This window comes from Cydia splendana, chromosome 16 (assembly GCF_910591565.1).
Source record: "Cydia splendana chromosome 16, ilCydSple1.2, whole genome shotgun sequence".
Taxonomy (NCBI): Eukaryota; Metazoa; Arthropoda; class Insecta; order Lepidoptera; family Tortricidae; genus Cydia; species Cydia splendana.
In genome coordinates, this window is record NC_085975.1 from 9,503,811 (window position 1) to 9,518,761 (window position 14,951).

Genomic DNA, 14,951 nt, shown 5'->3' on the forward strand with positions numbered 1-14,951 from the left:
TATTGTAATCAATTGCAAATTCGGATCTCTGCCATCCCGTGCGGGAAACGGCGGATATTATTCAATAAAAGTCGAAAATAATTACTCATTATGTCTGCGCGTATAGACATAAGTTGGGGCTGATGGCCAGGATTTGCGCTGATGTGGATGGCAGGTTGATGAAATGACGAAGGCAGCAGGTTCTTCGAATTAACTACATTTAATTCGGGATTTTACATTATTTTTTACTGAATTAAATTTACATTAAAAATGAGCAAAAGTGAAGATAGGTATAGGCTACGTGGTAGTTCGATGTGAGAGATCAAAATTGTAAGTGTCATCCTCTGTCTTCATTGGTGCGCGAAGGGATGACGAGCCGCTACACCATTGGCTGCCGATCACGACATATCTGATGTATGCCTCTCATTGGTCGCTGGTAACATGACGCGATGACATGTGTGTGACGTCATGGTACTCGTGGTAGGTGCATCGCAGCCGGGGATGAGCGCGCGGGTCGCTAGGCGCGAGCCAGGCTGAAGGTCACGGGCCGCCGCCTGTTTCTATGCGCTTTAGGTATTGCCGTAACATAAGCTCCCGGCCTTGGAAGAGTCAACTTCCAATGTAAAGATGAGACGGTGAAGTTAGTCATCATGTGTAGGTAGCGGGCAGATTTTCGAAAAAGCTCGGCGTACAGTGCCGCGGGATGTGCGGATATCGGCTACTCGGGAGACGCCGTCTTTGCCCGGGAAAGTCTTGGTGATTCGCCCTAAGCTCCATTTGAGAGGCGGAGCATGGTCCTCCTTGATCAAGACGAGGGTATCCACCTTTAGGCCGTCCATATTGCGCGTCCACTTAGTCCTGACCTGCAGCTCGGATATGAACTCCTTCGACCACCTAGCCCAGAAATGTTGTCGCATTTGCTCCACTCGCTGGTATCGTGACAGACGGTGCACGGGAGCGTCGTTGAGGTCAGCGCACGCAGGAGCTGTCAGCGGACGTCCAACCAGGAAATGAGCAGGGGTTAAAGGGGTGTAGTCTTGCGGGTCTGAGGACAAAGGACTCAAGGGCCTGGAATTCAGGATAGCTTCGCATTGGGTCAAAATCGTGCTAAAATGTTCGTAAGTTAGCTTAACGTCACCTATCACACGTCGCAAGTGATGCTTGCAACTCTTAACACCAGCCTCGACCAGACCGGCAAAATGACTAGCATAAGGTGGCGTCATAATAAATTCAATTTTATGCGAGTTCGCGTATTCTTTTATTTCGCCTGAACATGATTTTAAAAACTTTGAAAAATCATTCATAAGACCTACAAAGTTCCGTCCGTTGTCTGAAAATATTTTTGAAGGTTTACCACGACGCGAAATGAACCTTTTCAACGCCAGTAGGTAAGCTTCAGAAGAGAGATCGGTAACCAACTCCAAGTGAACTGCGCGTGTAGCAAAGCATATAAATATACATAAATACGCCTTAACAGTTGTGGCTCCCCGACCTTTACGGTTTAAAATATAGAATGGACCTCCATAGTCCACAGCGCAATTGACAAACGCAAACCCGGGTTCTAATCGCTCTGAAGGTAAATTACCCATGATAGGAGTTAGCGTTTTACCTTTAAAACGAACGCAAACAACACAGCTGTGAACCACTTTCCTAGCGAGATTCCTACCGCTTATGGGCCACCAGGACTCGCGAAGTGAGAATAATATATGCTGTGGTCCCGCGTGCAATAATCTTTTATGTTCATATCGGAACAATAAAATAGTAAAATGGTGCTTACTAGAAAGCAATATCGGGTGTTTCTTATCGTAATCAAACCTCGACGAATTTGTAAGTCGTCCTCCGACTCTAATTAGATTATTATTGTCAATGAACAATTTGGTTAAGAAACCCTTTGCGATGCATTTGTTCTTTGTCAATGCGTTGTGAACATCGGATAATGATTCCAATTGCGATAAGCGCGAGAGCAGTATCTCAGATTCCCTCAGTTCATCTACAGTGAGCGCACCGGTACGACGTGCATTTTTATTGCGCGAGTTATGAATGAAGCGAAGTACATATGCGGCTGCGCGCTGCATACGGTTGAACTGAGAGAACCTGTCGAATGTAAACAAGTTATTGTTATTATTGTCGTTGCATACCAGACTAGTCATAGGGTTAGTTTTACGTTCGGGTATCTGGGACTCGTCTGGCAACAATGAGGGATCTACGGTCTGAGCATTATAATTAATGTCATGAAGGAAGTCGGGGCCGCTCCACCAGAGGTTGGAGGTGCGAAGCGCGTCCAACTGTACTCCCCTGGAAACCAAATCGGCCGGGTTGCACTTGCCGCTAACGTGATGCCACGAATGATCCTGGGTCATTCTCGCATTTCGTGCAAATCGGTATTATTTGCAATTTACCAAAAATGTGATGGTGTTTTCGAATATCTGTTAATGCAAGGTTGTAACATAGGACCTAAAGTATATTGGCCCGCCATGAACAATTCTAAAAAGGTGGTTATTTTCTTTATATTTACAATTAACCCCCACTATTTTCATTCCTCTCTGCATGTAACGCGTGAAGTTAAACTTTGACCTCCATTTGAACCTTAAGATACTAAAAATAGAAAACTTGTTGTTGGTTCAGTAAACAAGTAATTTAGTTATGTTTTATATCCTATAATATTATACGCTAAGAAATTAACAATAAAACTATACAGCTTTATAAGTGATGGTCCAAGCAATTTCTTCATTACCGACGCGAGAAATGGATTAGCTATATTTTGCTATATAGCAAGGGTATATAGCAATTCCCGCGGATACAACACATTGTTCGTCAGTCAGTTGGCCGCGTGCTACCACAGCGGTCGTCCGTATGTTGCTTTTGACGAAAATACCTACGTTCTCTCGTGTCGGGAAGGAGTGTGGTTCAGATAAATCGTCATCGCCATCTAGTGATATATACAGTAAGTACCAATTGTACATTATTAAAATTATACCCAATTGATGTGTTTTAGGGTTGCCTTTCGTGTGGCTTATTCTGCGAAATCAAGGTCTGATATCAACCGACCTAGGCGACGAAAACTTCCAAAACTTCATTCATATCTGTTTCATTCATTTCTTTTCCTTCCAATTTTGCCAGGGAAGGTAATGAACGAATTTAGAAGGTAATGATAATGTATTAGAGGCAGTGCATTTAATGGAAAGAGGGTTAAGTTATTATAAATAGTATGTTGGTATAAACATTTAAAACTGTATGTAATAATATATAGGGGAGCCCAACTGGTGATTTATGGATCTAACTAGAGCGCAGTAGATTAACATAACCTGCCGCTCTACATATAATACCAGACCGCACTCAAGGACTGTGCTGAGAAATTTGACACGTTACTAAGAGACTAAGTGAGTTGGAATCATCTGATACCTGTCGACGATAAGGTAGAGAACGGGGCAAATGTTTGGAATAAAGGGCAGAAACTACAGAAATATAAACACAGGCCGATAAGCAATAATAGTGCCTCCGCCGTCAAAAGCGACAATTCCCAATCCGTGCATGATAAATCTCAGAAAACTGATACCAGCAGTAAAAAGCGGTGTAAAATCCCTCTCAGGGCGGTGGACCATCGCAAGTTCATCCATCTGTGGAATATAGCTTGAGGATCGGAGGACATACGGACATATCTGCTGTTATTCATGGTGCACTGTCGATGAACTTAAGCTCAAAGGTGACTCCAAGACTTTCAAAATAGGAGTACCCTCGACAATGTATGAATCCTGTTTATTTCCAACTATGTAGCGCGATAATCGTGGTCATTTCGTAAATCCAACGTCAATGGGAGTCAGACAAAAACCAACCAGTAATACTTAGTTCGGAATCCTGATTTGAAACCTTCACTGGATCTAATTTACCAAAATGTAAGGGGTCTTAACACCAAAGTAAGTTTTTCGGGCTTCTATGCTGTTGGTCCAGACTACTTAGGTACCTGCATAAGGGGTCTTAACACCAAAGTAAGTTTTTCGGGCTTCTATGCTGTTGGTCCAGACTACTTAGGTACCTGCATATATCTTAAAGGGGTGTTTAGAGCATTTGAATGGTCCAATACACTCCATGCTTAATCTGGTACCTGCATATATCTTAAAGGGGTGTTTAGAGCATTTGAATGGTCCAATACACTCCATGCTTAATCTGGTACCTACTCACCACAAGTACATATCCTCACCATTGGAAGATTTCACGGATAAGACCGATCCCAAAGTCAAGGTATTCTTTTCTTTCAGTTTCAGCAAAGCTGTTTGAGTCCATACTCCATGGCACGTTGTCGAAACAAGTGAAACCATTATTCCTGTGCAACACTCAGCATGGTTTCAGAGCGAAACGGTCTGTGAAAACTAACCTGACCTTGGTTGACACCATCTCAGAGCATCTGGATATGCATGCATCCACATTTGCTTAACATTTTTGCCAGTTATCTGCGTGATCAACCGCAGTACGCAACGACCAGCATGGTCACTTCGTACCAGATCCGTACCATACTCGTTCTGGTGACAGCCAAGGTCCAATCTTGGGGCCTTTCCTATTTGGAATAATGGTCAATGACCTGCCCTCGGTTATCCATAACGCTCGTTGTCTACTCTACGCCGACGATCTTAAATTGGTATATTGAGTTGAGAAGGAGGAGGATTGTAAGTTGCTGCAGGAGGATTTTTCATCTCTGTTCCAATGGAGTCGGGATAACAAACTGACTTTCAATGGGGCTAAGTGTCAAGTGTGTAGTTTTAATCAAGCCCTATTTCCTACACATGCTCAATTTTTTCTTGGACCTGAGCCAATAGACTCTTAGATCAATAGACTCTTGTAATAACAAGAGTCGTCTCAGTAAAGGATCTTGCGGTCATATTCGATACGCGGCTAACATTTCACGACCATATCAAAGCACTTGGTACTGTAGCTTCAGTAGATTAGGCTTTGTCACTCGCAACGTCAGAGAATTCCTCACGGCTTGATCGTCTGCACAGCGCTTAAGACACGTGATTTTAATGTTGTTCATTATATTAATGGTGTTAATTTTCGTTAACTAAAGTTTTTTTATTGCGATTTCATAAGTTTGTTTCATTACCCTCCACTGATAAAATTACCATCCATGCCCATTTCATTACCAGCGCGTAGTTCATTACCACCAGTCTTATTAAATGAAAAGGAATAAGGTTACGAAGGTGCCTTTAGCATAAAAGTGTCAATAAATGAATCCACAATGCATGAAAACCCAAAAATTTACCATTTAAAACAAAATTTACAAATCGAGAGAACATCACCGATTTGCACGAAATGAGAGAACGACCCCCCCTTCGTGATTTCGTGGATTTGCGCAACCCTATTTTGAACGAAAGGTTTTAGTAAATTAGGCTGCATTCGGAGCCAACTTAATGCTATGGTTGAATCGGTATGAAATATTACTTGGTTGAATTTTGCGCGGAACGATTCTTTTATTTTATTGTATAATCTAGCGCCCAATAAGCACGCAGACAGCTCCAGTCGAGGCGTACTCAAAGGAGGCGAAATTGGGGCCACTTTACTTTTCGAGCATAGCAACCGGACGGTAACAGCTGATTTATTATCAATCGTTCGTAAATAGGCGCAAGTGCCATACGCTAATTGGCTTGCGTCTGAAAATATATGCAAATCTATACATATAGGGTCATTGCACATAACATGACGTGGTATGCGAATACTAGGTAAAATAGCCAGGTTGTTTACAAAGCGGTGCCAGGCTTGCGTGACGTCATCGGGAACCGCTGCGTCCCAATCAACCTTTAATAAAAACAGCCGTTGTAATAAACATTTGGCGATAATTATCATTGGACTTAATAATCCGAGCGGATCGAAAACCTGTGATGCCGTGGATAATATTATGCGTTTCGTGACAGGTTTAAGATTTGGCTCGTGTCGCGTATGATAGAACAGTTCGTCACTTTCGTTGTACCAACCGAGACCTAAAGTCTTACTATGCGCGTGTTCGCCTAATGATAATTCTTTTGACGTCGTATTATCATTATAACGTTGGTCGGTACAGTCGAAGTTAAAAACCCATTTTCGTAATGGGAAGCAACCAGAACTTAAAACTTTCGCGGTTTCATCACAAATTCGTAGCAATTCGGGAATTGTAGACGATCCAGAGATGAAATCGTCTACGTAAAAATCGTCTCTAATCGTCCTAGCTACTTCGGGATCTGTACATTCCAGCGCCAATTGTTTTAGACACCTGCAACTGAGGAAGGCAGCGGCCGCCGTGCCGTATGTAACGGTGCTCAGCTGATATATTTCAAGGTCGTCGCTTGGATTATCGCGCCATAAAATAAGTTGTAAGTCGCGTTGAGATTCGTCAATTAGGACTTGTCTATAATGCTTTTCGATGTCAGCGCACGCAACAAACCTATTTTCGCGGAATCTTAGCAATATGGAAATCAAATCGCCTTGAATAGGTGCGCCTACGCATTGTATGTCGTTCAACGATTTGCCACTGGTCGTGGGGGCGCTAGCGTCGTAAACAATTCTAAGTCGTGTTTTTTGTGCATGTGCACGATAAATTCCGTGGTGGGCCAGAAAGTAATTAGGGGTTCCGTAGGTATATACTCGTTTCATATGACCTAACGCGAGATACTCCTTTATAAAATCGCTGTACATGCCTTTATATACTGGATCGCGATTGAGACGTTTTTCCAGCGACATAAAGCGTCTTTTTGCTTGCGCGAATGAGTCACCGAGAGATTCGGGAGGTTCTTTGAGAGGAAGTTGCACGCAAAACCTACCATCCTCGAGACGGGTGGTCGTTTTGACAAAATGGTCTTCGCATGCAATCTCCTCTTCGCTGCGCGAATCGTGCGATTTGTTGTTTACCTGCACCTCCTCTATTTCCCAAAACCTACGTAATTGATTGTCTAATGATGGCGCGTCAATAGATTGCATAAAATTACAATTAATAGGTTTGGTATTGCGCGTATTAGAGGAGACAGGACCCGAGACGATCCATCCTAGCTTAGTATTTACTAAGAATGATCCGTTTATTAAGCGGTTTATCTCAACTATCCCTTCGAGGAGCTCCCAGAACAGGTCAGCTCCTATAAGTACCTCAACAGGCTGACTTTCATAAAAGTTAGGATCTGACAGACGTACGTTGTCTGGAATGCGGTATTGATTACGTTTGCTCGGAAACGTAGGCAATGACGAGGTTAACTGCGGTAAAACTCGACATTGTAATCGCGTTTTAAAATCGGTAACAAGTGAATTTATTTTTATTTCACATACTCGCGAACTATGTGTAGCTAAATTCATGATACCATTTAGTTCTTCTGTGGACTGTATATATGGCGGATTTAATTTGTTAAACAACGCTTCGGTAATTAGACAACCTTCGCTCCCATTATCGAGAATCACTCGCGTTTTATGATAATTACCGTAACTATCTTGAATTTCGACAATGGCGGTTGCTAAAATTACAGGACGCTTCGAAGACAATCGCGCGTATAAGTCTTCGTCTATGTGTGCGTTCGATACCTGCAATACGTGTTGTGCGTGTGCGATATTATTATCAGCGATCGAGGAGGAGGAGGAGGGCGACCTGGATGCGTTGTCAGTTGCCAGCAATGCTACGGAGCGCTTGTCACTGGCACCTTCCTTCTCGTCCTCGTGAATTATGGAATTGTGTTTTTTGTTACACTTCCTACACGGGCCATATCGGCATTCACTGGGCGCATGCCCCGTTCGTAAACAATTCTCACACAAATATTTCTCGCGAACTAACTTTAATTTATCTTGCAAACTTAAATCAATAAATGCTTGACACGAGTACAAAGGATGTTTACCGTTGCACATAATGCATAATTTTTTGTTAGGTGTTTGTTTGGAGTGAGATTTGTCCACGGACTTTTCGGTGACAACATTGCAGTGAACTTTTGGAGCCGAGTTCGCGTTATGAGTGTATGATTTTTTAGCATCATGCTGCGGATAAGTGCTATTTGAGCTAGACCGACTGTGCGTAACCAATAAGGTTTCTAACATATCGGCGCGGTCGCGAATGAATTTTAGCAAATCATCTACCTTAAGCGCGGTTTTGTTTTCGTTCGACACTGGTAATAAAGTGCTTTTATATTGCTCCCACTCACGTTCGGTAGTGGAATCTAATTTAGAGACAACTAAATAAATAATTAGTGTGTCCCAACTTTCTGTGGGCTCGCCGAGCATTTTTAAAGCGCGTAAATTCTTTAAAACTGTATCTAACAACTTTCTTAACAGTGCCGGCGATTCTTTGTTAAGCGATTGTATAGAAAATAATGCCTTTACGTGATTGTGTACTAGCAATCTACTATTGTCATACCGGTTAAGTAGCAATTCCCAAGCAATCGCGTAATTATCTGCCGAAAACTCAAGCGAATCGATAACAAGAAGCGCATTACCCTTGAGCGATGATTTTAAATAATGGAACTTTTGAATGCTGGTTATTTCTTGCGAGTTGTGCACTAAGGACGAAAATGTGTCACGGAATTGTAACCAGTGTTCATAAGATCCGTCGAAAGTAGGCAAAGAAATGACGGGGAGCCGAACTGTTTGCGTCAAATTATTAGAAGCTTGCACTTTAGGCTCGTTAGCTTTCTCCGAGCATTTCACCATACATTGTGCCTGAGCTAAAATCGCGTAATATTCGCTTTCAAACACCTCTCTGGTTTCAAAAAGTGCGTCCATTTCGATATCGGGAATTAAACCTTCTAACTGATTATGAATTTCAGTAAAATCGTCGAAAATACCCTGAGCTCCCTGCATGCGTAAATTGAGCTCTGTGCGCTGGGCATCGGACAAAGTTAAACCCTCAAATGTTTTTACAAACTTTTTGAAATTAGTTAGCCTACATTTTATGGAACCTCGCCTACGGTTTAAATGCTTTATGGTTTCCGAGTCCGCGTCTTGATTAGGACCTAACGCGGCGTGAAACACAAGATCATCTTTGCCAGTCATTTTGCGAATCAAATAAAGGCAGGCGCTAAGTACTCACAGTTGCAAACACCACCAAGGTCGAGCACAGCAAGGCAGCTAGCAGTAAAGCTGACGCGGGCTGCTTGCAGACTTATGCGAAGGTCGACTCGACGACGTGCGATAGGGTCACAACGAAAGCACAAGCACTGGAATTGAGAAAAGCACGGTATGACGCAAGCGTAAAAGGGAAAGGTAGGAAAGGTAAGCTGGCACGTCTCACCGAAGATCTTCACCGCTGCCGATGACTCTGGTCTTTACAGCACTCTGCCGATGCGTTCTCACACCCAATCCGTGGATCCAAGGCTGGTTGATATTCGGTCTCGAAGGTCCAAATTTTATGTCTGCGCGTATAGACATAAGTTGGGGCTGATGGCCAGGATTTGCGCTGATGTGGATGGCAGGTTGATGAAATGACGAAGGCAGCAGGTTCTTCGAATTAACTACATTTAATTCGGGATTTTACATTATTTTTTACTGAATTAAATTTACATTAAAAATGAGCAAAAGTGAAGATAGGTATAGGCTACGTGGTAGTTCGATGTGAGAGATCAAAATTGTAAGTGTCATCCTCTGTCTTCATTGGTGCGCGAAGGGATGACGAGCCGCTACACCATTGGCTGCCGATCACGACATATCTGATGTATGCCTCTCATTGGTCGCTGGTAACATGACGCGATGACATGTGTGTGACGTCATGGTACTCGTGGTAGGTGCATCGCAGCCGGGGATGAGCGCGCGGGTCGCTAGGCGCGAGCCAGGCTGAAGGTCACGGGCCGCCGCCTGTTTCTATGCGCTTTAGGTATTGCCGTAACACATTAGGGGAGACCGAGGTGAGTTGTGACAGAGGAGAGTTGTGACATTGTCGATTTTTTGGAATCTAATAACTGTTAGTGAGCTCGCAACAGTGTGCGTTTGTTAGCTCGCAACTTGAACTAACAAACGCGCGCTATTGCGACCTAGTTTTTAGTTAATAGATTCCAAAAAATTGACAATGTCACAACTCTCCTCTGTCACAACTCACCTCGGTCTCCCCTACTTTATTGCATAGGTATCTTAACTAATCACGTCGATTTACCCGCCTTAGGTACATGTTTTCTACGTGACAGCCACGCAGTTCCATGCAAGTGATGCAGCGACGGTATAAACAGACTCTCTTACACTTCTCTGGTGCTGCTCTCCGGGTGCAATGAGAAATATTGCAAAATGTTTTCCTGTACTCGTCCCGGCAGACGGTCATTATTTTGCTCTCCAATTGTTCTTCCATTGATAGGTAGACCATCTCGAATACGCTGAAGAGCATTTACGATTACTCGTGAGTTTCGGGGAGTTCGCCTGTTCGGAAATCGCTCTCTGTACAACTCTAAAGCTATTCGGCCGCGTTGTTGAGCTTCGCCGTAAATCAAAATCATATCAGCGAGTTCATTAGGAGGAAAATTCGACGGTCGCGACATTTTCAACAATTATTTTTATCACTGACGGCAACATGACAGATTATGTCAGGAAAACAGAAACCAGAAATACAATTTTTTTTATCAACCAAAAATCTAAAAGTTTTTATCTCTACTTAATACCTAAATTTAAATCAAAAAGTCAATTAGACAATTACTGGACTCCTTCGATGTTTATGTTGTAGTTTTATTCTAATCAAACCTTTCCGTTCACTTAAGGTTGAGGAGTAATAATGTTATCAAAACAGATAATGACATAAAGTGATGACAAGCAAGCAATCTGGGCCAATTTTTTTATCTTTAGATTTTAAAGTTTTATTATGTTTGTTTATTTCTTTCTTTGTTTTTACCAAATAAAATCTTATATGACAAGCAACATCAGTCGTTTATTGATAAATGCGGGTTTCCATGCAGTTAAATACGTGAATTTATCAGAAATCTACTTCACTATTACTACTTGTTTGTAAAATTTAATGATGGATATTAAACTAATAAGTAGTTTGATAGTGAAATGAAGATTCAACAATCGTATTAGCAGGATAACTAACGTAATTTGCACTGCCTCGTATCAGGTGTACAGTAAGTAATTAATTACACCTTAGCGATTGCTGCAAAATAATAATTTACTTAAGGCCATGATTATTCCGATCGTGCTTCTTTAATTTAGGGTTTGTCTCAAAAATACATAAAAATAAAGTAAACAAACACTTCATTTCACGTGGCAAGTAGTTAATTACTTGTCATGTCAAATTAAGGTGGACGGCGTACATTGCTGCTCGGTAGGATTAAAAAAATTAATTACACCTAATTAATAACACTATTTAATAAAATGATTACCTTATACGATTTGTATGATCAGATACTATAACTGGATACATTATACGCCCGTATGGAATACACACACTGTATACATAAGCTTTAAATACTCCATTTTTAAATAGTTTAAACTTAAACATATGCATACCTAGTATAGGTAAACCAGAATTTTGGGAGTATTGTCAAGAGGGCGCTCGTTTTGAATTTTATATAGCAACAATTTGTATAGTGGGGACAATGGAAATTGGCAGATGATTTTTGTTTTATTCCGACAACTTTAATAAGTGCGAAGTTTGATGTTTGGATATTTCTTCGGTTTTTACGCTATAAAATTCGTGAATTTTACGACGTATGACACATAAATCAAAATCATCCAAATCTATTTTCTTTTTTTGTTTTCTTTTTTTTAGGTTTGGTCGTTTAATTCCGCCCTTACGCCCTTCGCTAGCAATCCGTGATACCGATGCATGCGATACACCTAATACACAAATCAAATTATTACAAGACATCAACCAAATCGTGACGACCTGACTATAGTGACATTTGTCCATAAGTTTGAAACTTACCCGTCAATTCAGGTGGTAATTTTGTTATGTTTTCTAATGGAAGAAATTTCTCTCCCGCACGTTTTTTTTTTCAATAAATAACTATATACACCGTTTACAACTTTTTCTCTGTAAAATCTAAAACTTTCGGCATGATTATTGCAGTCTAATAATAATTCACACGAAACTAGACAAAGCAATGTTTACATTGTCAATATTGACAACTATCATAGAGGGTAGATGTTGTCTATTATTAAAGTTGTTGCCATTGCTAGAAATTAGTACCAACAAATTTCCGTAACATGGCGCACTCTCAATAGATCCTGGTTCACCTATACTTTAAATTGACAAATTTCCTAATCCACAAAACACCACAAATTTATTTACGTATAATACCCTACTATACTTATAGTCGAAATTCCTAATCATGAAACACCTAATGGCCATTATACCATTAGGTCTTTAAATTTTTAATTACTTATTTCAATAGTTACCACTGTGTTCTGCCAGAGTCAAAACATAGGTGCGACGACGAGCGAAGCGAGGAGGAGCGTGTTAGGTTGACCGTGTAGTGACCAAACAAAATATTTTAAAAGAACTTCATTTTAAAATTAATAGATAGCCGTTTTCTTTTTAAAATGTGCTTCATAAATAGTCTCCAATATAATAATTCAGTTGCCAAATAAATATTTGGTACCTGCCTAAAAATAAACAAAAGCCGTAACGGCATTAAAATACAACTCATATTGATATATTTTAAGGCTCCGTTTTAGTTGCGAAACTATTCATTTTAGTACCCATTTATATTAATTTAAACTAGTAGTTCGCCCCGAACTGAGAACTCGCGGTTTGCCAAAAATTATATAGAGCGATTGACTTTGTTGCACCTACTTACTCGTATAGTTAAACATAAAATAGAACAAAATAATTTTAAAGAAAAAAAAACCGAAGTCTATGGGGGCCGGTGAAAGATTATTGTACATAGATGGTGCACTATGTAGAAAAGGAGGTAAAACCACCCACTTTTCTAGTAGGTAGCATTTCGTTTCTGTAAGGGTCGCAGTTTTAGCCTCACGAACCCTCTTCTCTGATAGCAGTTCTGTTCTGTGAGGATTGCAGTTCGAACCTAACCAAAACCACTTTTCTAGTAGCATTTCGTTTTTGTAAGGCTCGCAGTTCTAACCTAACCTAACCCACTTTTTTCCGGTTCTGTGAGGATCGCAGTTCAAACCTAACCTAACGGCGCGTGCGGTGCGATGTACGGGGGTTTGAGCGGGAGGGGCTAGTAAGTTTGGCATCATTATACTTTATACCTACATTTTAACGTAGGTAATCATAGTGGTTTATTTAGCTTAGGTATCAGTGGTTTTCCGGGTCAAGGTCCGAGTCCGGGTCCGGGTCCAGTTCCGGGTCCAGGACCAGGTCTAGGTCGAGGTCCAGGTCTATGTCTTGGTCCAGGTCCAAGTCCGGGTCCAGGTCCGGGTTCAGGTCCAGATAAAAGCTCGGATCCGGGTCATGTCTGGTTCCAGGGCCAGCTCCGTCAAAATCGAAATTCGAAATCGTCAAACGTGTAGTCATTGAAGAGTTCTGTTCTGATCATCATCAGCAGTTCCACTTCATCAAACGCGACAGTTTTTAATGTAAATTCTTGGTTTTCTGATGAAAATACACAAATCTCTATACGCATGCCTTTAAGATTTGAGGAGTTCCCTCGATTCCTCATGGATCCCATCATCAGACCTCGACCTTGACAAAAATGTGGCTTAAAAACTTAACTTGCTTAACAAACATAACGAAGAGGACAAATCGCCAAACGTGAACTATGCGTCGTTGAAGAGTTCCGTTCTGATCATCATCATCAGTTCCACTTCATCAAATGCGACTTTACTTAATTTACTTAAGTTCTTGAGTATCAAACTATCCTCTGATAGTTCAGCTTAAAAACATCGAAATGCCGGGACGTGCCCCTAGCCAGCCGCGTGTGCCAAGTCGAATGTAAGAACTTCGTTCGCTTCGCTCGCTCGTTCGACTACCCAAATTCGATTAATTAGCGACCGGTTAAATACGTGCCATAAAAAACATGCCGTGTAATCTCGTCCTGACTTAAGTAGGTACCTAACAGATAAGTTAGACGATATCACAATAGGAAGAATATGTAACGACTCGGCCAAAGACTGTTCCCGCCATTTGAATATTTTGAATTCGTCCTTGGTACCAAGTTTTAGTGGATTTACTTCCCGATAGTATAGGTACCTATCGAACTAGAGAGTCGTAGGCTCAACCTGTAACAACAACCAGTATAAGTGCGCTCACCAATTCCGCATAGTTATTATGGATCTCGAGACCATGTGACACTGGATTACCAGAAAAGTTGAATAACTAAAGAGAATAAGTGGCCTTTACTTAGCAATGCTAATATATCGCAGTTTCAGAATCGCTGACATCGTCACAAATTGCATTGGGACTCATGACTTATGGAAATATACCCCTGGCCAGTTTCCAAAAAGATTCGTTGTAAAATGGTATAGCCACACTGACTTAATATTAGAAATAGACACACAGAGCGGAACAAAAACGTCAACAAAATGTGGGTCAGAATGACAGTAGCGGCAAATTTGCATTGATGATAAAAACGCTTACGTAAATTTTGAGTCAAGGTAAATGTTTTGTACGGAAAAGAACTTACTGTCGTAAGCATTAAGTGTCAAATTTGTAAACATTAGTACCAACACTGTTAAAACTTTAAGTCCGATGGCACTAAACGTAACTTCACCTTTGTATTTACGTCAAACAACGTCAAATGAGAATAATGAACGAATGGAGTCCCTTTGGTACATTTTAATAGGTATTACTGTACAGAAAACCCAAAGTAATAAATGAATCAATTTAATTTGATCGGGAGTTCAAATAAAATTAATTCATGGTAACAACCCGTTTAAGTTACATAAAACAAATATATTTTTAATAAGTAAGTATATATAGGTACGTCTTTAAATACTATTTTCCTTGAAATAAATTCAACTTATTAAATAACTGTGTATTTTAGATCTACATAATCTTCGCACTTTCGTTCTTTGCAATATAGTGCACGGGGATATTCAGGTCGCTACTGGTACTGATTGGTTATGGTCTTTATCAAGAAAATCCTGTGGTTGTCACT

At 40.9% G+C, this 14,951-nt stretch overlaps 1 protein-coding gene across 1 annotated transcript; it reads right to left on the minus strand.

The window, feature by feature from the left end:
- Positions 1-5,708: 5,708 nt before the first annotated feature.
- LOC134798005 (uncharacterized) lies at positions 5,709-9,794 on the minus strand. The gene is made up of 3 exons (XM_063770339.1): positions 9,203-9,794; positions 5,939-9,128; positions 5,709-5,766 (listed from the first exon to the last, which is right to left on the minus strand). Exons 2-3 carry the CDS (start codon positions 8,962-8,964, stop codon positions 5,709-5,711), a joined length of 3,084 nt encoding a protein of 1,027 aa, XP_063626409.1. The 5' UTR covers positions 8,965-9,128; positions 9,203-9,794.
- Between the last annotated feature and the right edge of the window lie 5,157 nt (positions 9,795-14,951).

Coding starts and splice junctions, on each gene's coding strand:
- LOC134798005 (XM_063770339.1), bottom strand. CDS start 8,964: ATGACTGGCAAAGATGATCTTGTGTTTCACGCCGCGTTAGGTCCTAAT. Junction 5,767..5,938: donor AAGACTTTAGGTCTCGGTTG/GTACAACGAAAG, acceptor TTTTTATTAAAG/GTTGATTGGGACGCAGCGGT.